Here is a 9,121-nt window from a genome sequence, read left to right as displayed (position 1 = left end):
CAAGCCTTATTAATCTGTGGGTCTCATTCCTGGTTGCACATTCAAATCACCTGGATATCTTTCACAAAATACATAAACCATAAAGACCCTCAGATATTCTAGTTCAACTAATCTCATTTAGATTCAGGCTATTCTGTAAGTTTTTTCTCTCTTTTGTTAGCTTGCTTTCCAAGAAGACAATATCAAATGAATTTTTCAAAACCACCTTGCTCCTGTGTGTGACACCACTTCTGGGGCCCTCCAGTTGGTGCCACTCACAAACATCATGTGACACAGCCACTTTTAAGTTTTCTTTAGAGTCAAGCATAAAAGAAGGAACAAAGGGAATTTTTCATAGCATCAGAATCAAAACTGCTACTGTTGTACAAGAGCTAAGTTTTTCATCCTGGTCACCCAAATTTTTGGACTTTCCTGGTAGCTCAGATGGTAAAGAATCTGCCTGCAATGCAGGAAATGTGGGTTCAATCCCTGGGTCAGGAAGATCCCCTGGAGAAGGGAAGAGCAACCCACTCCAGTATTCTTGCCTAGAGAATTCCATGGACAGAGGAGCCTGGCAGGCTACAGTCCATGGGGTTGCTGAGAGTTGGACACAACTGAGCAACTAACACACACACTCAAATTTTTGGTCACCAGGATACCTCCAGAAACACCTCTAGCACACAAACACAGCATCAGGCCAGTTTCAACTAGGAGGTTAGTTCCAATACACACACCCCTCCCCCACCAAACATACACATTGAAACTGACTCTAATCAAGTTTCTAGATATATCTATAGAAAATGTGACCCGTGTCCCCTCGCCAGCTCCGCCATGCTGTCTCTAGAATTTTTTGGATGATGTGCGGCGGATGAACAAGCGGCAGCTGTATTATCAAGTCCTAAATTTTGGAATGATTGTCTCCTCGGCACTAATGATCTGGAAGGGGTTAATGGTCATAACTGGAAGTGAAAGTCCGATTGTAGTGGTGCTCAGTGGCAGCATGGAACCTGCATTTCATAGAGGAGATCTTCTCTTTCTAACAAATCGAGTTGAAGATCCCATACGAGTGGGAGAAATTGTTGTTTTTAGGATAGAAGGAAGAGAGATTCCTATAGTTCACCGAGTCTTGAAGATTCATGAAAAGCAAAATGGATATATCAAGTTTTTAACCAAAGGAGATAATAATGCGGTTGATGACCGAGGCCTCTATAAACAAGGACAACATTGGTTAGAGAAAAAAGATGTTGTGGGGAGAGCAAGGGGATTTGTTCCTTATATTGGGATTGTGACGATCCTCATGAATGACTATCCTAAATTTAAGTACGCTGTGCTCTTTTTGCTGGGTTTATTTGTGCTGGTCCATCGTGAGTAAGAAGTCTGCCTTGCTGTTCCTGGAAGATGCTGTACTTTTTGTTACTGAATGTTTGGAGTAGATGCCGATCTGTGGTTGGTGGAATGGAGAACATATGTCGGCGCTTCTTGGTAGCACTGGTTTGCATTAGTTTATGTTTCCACGCCAGAGCACATGTGGGCGGGTGTGTGTGCACCACCACGTGCACTCGAGGGGACTTTGAGTCACAGGTTTTCATATGTTGTCACTGTCACACTTTGCATTTTTGTACATCAGTGAATTTTTTATATTAAAAGGTTGAGCAAAAAAAAAAAAAGAAAGAAAGAAAATGTGAGGCATAAAGGAAGATCACAATCATCAAAAGGATACATCCAGCCAAATCCAAACGGTGGGAACCTCTCCAGGTTGAATAACCACTTCCAAAAAATAGCTAAGGGGAATTGGTATAAATCAAAAGAGACATAAGAGTTATCTTCACAACCTATAATATCACACCCTGTCTGGATGTGGATTCAAACAAAGAAATATAAAAAAAACTCTGGAGACAAGGGAAATTTAGTCCAAATTGGATATTAAATGATACTAAGAAATTTTGCTAATTTTGTTAGGTATAATAGTAACATGATTTTGTTTTTATTTTAAAAATTCTTATCTGGTAGAGATTCATACTAAAGTATATTTATGATAAAATATTTAATATCTGGGATTTGCTTTAAAACACTCCATTTTAAAATAAAAAAGCATGTGGTGGGAGGGATAGATGAAAAGAGAATGACAAAACATTGGTAATTATTACAGCCGAATAATAGGAAAATTATTCTTTCTCCTTCTATGTAAGTTTGGAATTTTTTTCCCAATAAAAAGTTTAAAAAGAAGAAGCTTGAGGAGGGCAGAAGTTTTAGTCTATTTCTGTTACTGCTGTAGCTTCAGTACCTACAACAGTATCAGGCACATAGTAAAATTTAATAAAATATTTGTTGATTGAATGGACCTGGCTCTTTAAGATTTCTCAGTAAAGATAGATCAATATATGCAAGGAATTTAGAAATCTCTGAAGTTGCCTTTGTATCACATGCATGCACATACTCTGAGAGGGGAGGCATTCATGCATCACTAAAACTACATCAAGTTGTCTTTCCAGCAGCTGTTTACAAAAGCAATACAGTTTCATCCTTGTTCACTGTAAATCATCAGCTGCTTTAATAACATCTTGATTAGGGGTTGAGAATGTCAGGCCCACTGGAGCTTCCTGAGAGTGGGTAGAAAGCAGCTTGCACCTTGTCAACAGTGGATCAAATGACTCACCTAACAAAGAAAGCCACTGACAGACCAATTAGCTGGCACTGAGTCATGGGAGAGTCTCCTTTGTGACAGAAACAGCACTGATAATAAAATCAGTTCTAACATTCCAATCTAACTATATTTACAACAGCAGGGAACAGTTCAAGTAAAAATGAATGTGAACTGCTTTTTCAGATTCACACGGGATTCAACCCAAGAGGAATAAGTTATAGTCTATCTTTTCAAAGCCCGTCAAAATTTTTCATGCAGAATCTTTATCATTATCAAGATAATCACAACCATAGCGCACTACTGAATGACAGTTATAAAGGCAACCAACTTGCATATTGATCCATTAAACCACCAGCAAAGTACACTGAGTGCCTCCTACCCTAAGGGCAGCCATGGTGTAAGATTCACTTGTTTTCTAGTAGAGGAGGGAGAGTGAGCAATCTGGGTTGGAAGCCCAGAATCATCAATCCTCACTTCGGAAACCCCAGCAAGTCACTTCACTCCTCTGAGCCTTAATTTTCTCCTTTGTAAAATGACATAAAGAGGGCTTGCTTTCCTGTGATGCCTTGGGCACAAGGCCTGATGCAAAGTGACTGCTCAACAAATAGCTGGTTGAACACCCCGGTGTGTGGCTGGAGTGTGTGTGTGGCTGTAAGATATAAGCAGGTGAAAAGAACGTCAACCACCTGCCAAAGAAACAGTGTCAGTAACTAGGGATTTCCCAAGAGAAAGAGCACACTGTAGGATGAGGTGATCTGGAAAAGTTTCAAGGAAGGTATTTATTTTGAAGCTACATATATATATATATTTTTTTTTAATCTATATTTATTTATTTTGAAGTTTTATATATATATTTATCCTTGAAACTGTACATATATTTTTAAATTTTTTGTTGGAGTACAGTTAATTTACAATGTTGTATTAGTTTCAGGTGTTCAGCAAAGCGAATCAGTTGTGTGTATACATATATCCACTCTTTAAGATTCTTTTACCATATAGGTCATTACGGAGTATTGAGTAGAATTCCCTGGGCTGTGCAGTAGGTCCTTATTAGTTATCTATGTCACATATAGCAGTGTTATATGTCAATCCCAATCTCCTGATTTATCCCTCCTTACCCCCTGGTAACCATAAGTGTGTTTTCTACATCAGTGACTCTCTTTCGATATTTTGTAGATAAGTTCATTTGTACCCTTTTAAAATTTCTTTTTCTTTTTTGACTGCACTTCATGGCATGAACTTCTCCAACCAGGGATTAAACCCATACCCCTTATAGTGCAAGCGCAGAATCTTAACCATGAGACCACCAGTAAAGTCCTGTACCCTTTCTTTAGATTCCACATGTAAGTGGTATCATATGATATTCGCCTTTCTCTGCCTGACTTACTTTACAAGGAAGAGATTTATTTTGAAGTAAGTTGGGAGAACAATGAGATCCAACAATATAAATGAGGAACTAGCATTTACCGAGTGCTTAGTATATGCTGTGTGTTGTTCTAGGCACTAATATGAATTATTGTACCCCTGAAGGAGAACTATTTTAGTTTCACTTTCTAGTTGGAGAAATCAGGGCATAGAGTAGTTAGAAAACTTTCCCAAGATCATGTCGTTAGTAGCAGAACCAGCATTTGAACCCAGTCTAGTACAAGAGAGTAAATATTTAATGATACTCCACAAGAGAAAGACTTGGAGGCAGAAAAACTAAATTTTTGTTTGTTTGGAGGACAGTAATGAGTCTAGGTGGAAAAGAGTCTATGGTGCCTACTGGTTGGAGATGAGCTGGAAAGGTGGGGCTAAATCAGGAGTGGTTTTGAATGTCACACTGACAGACTGAGAGACCATCCCGTTGGGATGAGGAAAAGACACCTGAGTTTCTAATGAGGGAAAGATGAAAGAATCTATCAGCTCTCTTCAAAATGGAAACTGCACCTAAGCTTTAGGCCCCATATCTGGTATACTCTCTTAATACAAAGCCTGAAACAAAAGTGCATTTTAAAACTCAAGCATTTTGAAGTGAAATTTAGCACCTAAAAATAGCTACCTTGAGAGTCTTAGCCTTTATCAGTTCAATTTCAATAGATTTTTTAAAAATAGCAAATGATTTTTATAAATGATTTCTTCACACACAGCTTAGTTTTTATATTTAACACAAGCTCAATAATGACCTGCATTCAAAATGAGGTTGAGACAAGTTTTACAGATGCCCTGAGGGGATGGAAACCTCTTATTTCTGCCTTTTCCATCATACTTTATAACCACTTTGCAGTATAACAAGAAGACCTGCATATCATCATTTTAACCACTTGGTTATTACATAATAATGTAATAATATATCAATCTTTTGGGTATGTGCCTATTGCACAAAAGCACTATCTCAGAAAATAAAAAATAAAAACACCAGCCACTCGGCTTCCCTGGGTGCTGTCCATCCCCCAAGGTGCTGATGTGCTTGCTCCCACCACATGGCATTTCACTCCTCTTAGCACCTTGGTTTCTGTTTCTCCAGCCTCACCCATGTCCTAACTCAGAATTCAAATAAGGAAGTCTCTCCAAGTTCAGCTTGTCATGTGAGGCACCACACACCTAATAAGGAGCTGCATTTTCACCTGCTTAGAGGCACTGCTGCTATTGATAGTAACAATAGACTAGCATCTTTGCAAGCAAAGATGGACCTGCATGCCTCTGTTGCAAAGGCTACTGGCCATGCACAAATCTCAGTGGTATCTGAGACTGCGCACCTCCAAGCACACTGGTCCACACAGTCTTCAGCTCCTGCCATCCAAAGAGGCCCAAGAAAAGAGGTATGACAACTGAGGGGAGCTCCTGGTTCTCCTTTGACAAGCGTGTACTAAATAATTCTAAGTATCATAAATGCCATTAGATACTACCCCGAACTTAGGGACATTATAGCCTAACTTAGACAAAAAAATTAAAATTCTCAAAAAAAAAAAAAAAATAGGAATGAGGATAGGATTCTAGGCTTTGAAGTTAGACATACAGGGTTTCCCTGGAACCAAGAGGGCTCCCAAGATATGGCACTTTCTGTTTTAAAATCAGAATAGTACCAGGGATACCAGAACAAGTTGGTCACTCCACAGACAAATGAAAGTTGAAGTTTAATAAGTTTTGAGATCTTGAACAAATAAAATAACCTCTCAAAGACTCAGCTTCCTCATTTGTAAAATGGATAGCAGAGTAGTACCTACTATATCACATATTTCTTCTAAGAATTCAATAAGCTATTGTATAAAAAGAACTAAGCACAATGCCTAGTATTTAATAATTGACCAACAAGTATTAATTCTGTATATATAATCAATAATACAAGATACCTTGTAATGAAAGACTGAATTAGTTGTTTGTAGAACTAAAAAAATGAGATCAGAGACAACTGGATTGGGGAATTTCCTGGCAATTCAGTGGTTGAGATGTCATGCTTTCACTGCCAAGGGCCTGGGTTCAGTCCCTGGTCGGGGAACTAGGATCCCATAGGTCACACAGAATAGCCCTACAAAAAGATAATTGGATCATGTAACAAGAAGTTTCCCTAGTGGTAGAGTGAGCAGGTAAAATATAGGTTGCCCAATTCAATTTGAATTCCAGATAAACAAGTAATTTTTTCAGTGTAAGTATGTACTATACTTTTAAAAAAAATTATTTGTTATTTATCAGAAATTCAAATTTAACTGGATATCTGGATATTTTATTTGCTTGAAATGGCAACCCTAGATAGAGGAGGTAGAATTCAAATTGTTCTTTAGAGGAAGAAGGAAGAAAAAATGCCAGGTAGAGGGATACACATGAGCAGCAGTGGACCAAAGACAGGAGCAATGCATAGGTCTTTTAAGTTTTTGGAGCAAACACCTTGGATCCAGATTAAAAACCCTAGATTTGATGGAGAATATATGGGAGAGTTAGAGGTAAGGTGCTGGAGTCTGGGGATAAGGTGGGAATCTAAATGAAGAGATCTTCAGAGAAACAATGAATAAGACTTTATGAAGGAAAAGAATGGATTCAATATTTTGAACCTGAGTCACTATGAGAGGGACTATGTAGCCAAGGAGATCAAGTATGTGGCCACCTTTATGTCTGGTAGGTAGTCTGAACTCAGCTGCTGGTAACAGGAATAGAGCGGTGGGAAGAGCTGGATGCAGAGAGATATTATGAAGGAAGACAATGTCTGTGGAGAAATTATTAACTAAAATTCTGAATGTGAATGTGTACTTTCACTGTGCAAAAATGTTTTTAATCCCTGCAGGGTCATTATTGGTGACCTGAATAAGCAGCCTCTTGAAGGAAGTTAACCCAGATCAAGAAGAAGAAAAAAAACAAACAAACTGTATTTAATGTCCCATCTACTCTTCTCTTAGAAGTAAGAAGAGATTAAAGCTATGGGTTTCATGCTTTTCCCTCCTGGCTTTCCCCCGCTCTTCAGAGACCCCACAGAGGTCTCTGCCTGCCAGAAATGACTGAGACCTTCAAAGACAGCGAGTTCAATGCAGCCAGGCAGTGGGGCCTAGGGAACTCAGGGCAACTTCCCAGGGGGTCTTGTGTCACTATTTTTGACCCCTCAAGCAAGCTACTTTCTTCCTGATGTGTATACATGAAATTCTACTCTTGTACCAAGTGAAAAAGCTACAGACCCTTTTGGTAGCTTTTGCCCAGGACAGTGTTCCTCTTTAGAAACACTCCCTGGAATGAGCCTGTAATTCTGACTCAGGGAAGCAAAGGGTTCAGAATATCTGCCCTGAGGTATATGTGAAAATCAAATCCCAATGATCCTGAAAGAACCAGACCCTAAAATCTACAAGAACTCCTAAAACCCACCAAATTCTGGCAAGGCTTTGGAATATCTGGAAATCTCATTCATTTCTGGTGGGACTGAAAAATGGTACAACCACTTTGAAACACAGTTTGGCAGCTTCTTACGAAGCTAAGCACAGTCCTACCAAATGATACAGCCGTCTCACTCCAAGGTGCACACTCAAGTGATTTGAAAACATACGTCCATACAAAACATGCATATAAATGCTTATAGCAGCTTTATATCCAATTTATAAAAAAATTGGAAACAACTAAGACATCCTTCAATAAATGAATGGATAAACAAATTGTGGTACAATGGAACATTATTGGTACAATGGAATATATTATTTGGCAATAAAATGTAGTGTGCTACCAAGCCACTTGGTAGGACTTGGGGGAATCTTAAATGTATATTGTTAAGTGAAAAAAGCTAGTCTGAAAAAGTGACATATATGATTTCAACTATATGACATACTGTAAAAGGCAAAACTGGAGACAGTAAAAAGATCATTGGTTGCCAGAGGCTGGGAAAGGAGGGAGGAAAGGACAAATAGATGAGGCATGGGGATTTTTAAGAGCAGTGAAATTATTTTTTATGATACTATAATCGTGAAGACAAAACATTATGCATTTGTCAAAACTCATAGACAGTACAACACAAAGAATTAACTCTAATGTAAACTATGGACATGGAACAACAGACTGGTTCCAAATAGGAAAAGGAGTTCGTTCAGGCTGTATATTGTCACCCTGTTTATTTAACTTATATGCGGAGTACATCATGGGAAACGCTGGGCTGGAGGAAGCACAAGCTGGAATCAAGTTTGCTAGGAGAAATATCAATAACCTCAGATATGCAGATGACACCACGCTTATGGCAGAAAGTGAAGAGGAACTAAAAAGCCTCTTGATGAAAGTGAAAGAGGAGAGCGAAAAAGTTGGCTTAAAGCTCAACATTCAGAAAACTAAAAGCATGGCATCTGGTCCCATCACTTCATGGCAAATAGATGGGGAAACAGTGGAAACAGTTGCTGACTTTATTTTTCTGGGCTCCAAAAATCACTGCAGATGGTGATTGCAGCCATGAAATTAAAAGACACTTACTCCTTGGAAGGAAAGTTATGACCAACCTAGATAGCATATTAAAAAGCAGAGACATCACTTTGCCAACAAAGGTCCTTCTAGTCAAGGCTATGGTTTTTCCAGTAGTCATGTATGGATGTGAGAGTTGGACTATAAAGAAAGCTGAGCGCCCAAGAATTGATACTTTTGAACTGTGGTGTTGAAGACTCTTGAGAGTCCCTTGGACTGCAAGGAGATCCAACCAGTCCATACTAAAGGAGATCAGTCCTGAGTGTTCATTGGAAGGACTGATGTTAAAGCTGAAACGCCAATACTTTGGCCACCTCATGTGAAGAGTTGACTCATTGGAAAAGACCCTGATGCTGGGAAAGATCGTGGGCAGGAGGAGAAGGGGAAGACAGAAGATGAGATGGTTGGATAGCATCACCGACTCAATGGACATGGGTTTGGGTGGTCTCCGGGAGTTGGTGATGGACAGGGAGGCCTGGCGTGCTGCATGCATTTCATGGGGTCGCAAAGAGTCAGACACGACTGAATGACTGAACTGATACTGATAAACTATGGACTTTAATTAAAAATAATACATTAATATTGGCTTATCAGTTATAA

At 39.1% G+C, this 9,121-nt stretch overlaps 1 protein-coding gene across 1 annotated transcript; it reads left to right on the top strand.

The window, feature by feature from the left end:
* Nucleotides 1–811: 811 nt before the first annotated feature.
* On the top strand, nt 812–1,621 carry LOC133065490 (signal peptidase complex catalytic subunit SEC11A-like). Its single transcript, XM_061156235.1, has one exon. It carries the CDS (start codon nt 848–850, stop codon nt 1,349–1,351), a length of 504 nt encoding a protein of 167 aa, XP_061012218.1. The 5' UTR covers nt 812–847; the 3' UTR covers nt 1,352–1,621.
* Nucleotides 1,622–9,121: the final 7,500 nt, after the last annotated feature.

The sequence above is a fragment of the Dama dama genome, chromosome 11, assembly GCF_033118175.1.
Source record: "Dama dama isolate Ldn47 chromosome 11, ASM3311817v1, whole genome shotgun sequence".
Taxonomy (NCBI): Eukaryota; Metazoa; Chordata; class Mammalia; order Artiodactyla; family Cervidae; genus Dama; species Dama dama.
This window is presented reverse-complemented; position numbering and strand designations above follow the sequence as displayed.

Bases quoted from the DNA above. Each gene is read 5' to 3' on its own strand.
- LOC133065490 (XM_061156235.1), top strand. From the start codon at position 848: ATGAACAAGCGGCAGCTGTATTATCAAGTCCTAAATTTTGGAATGATT.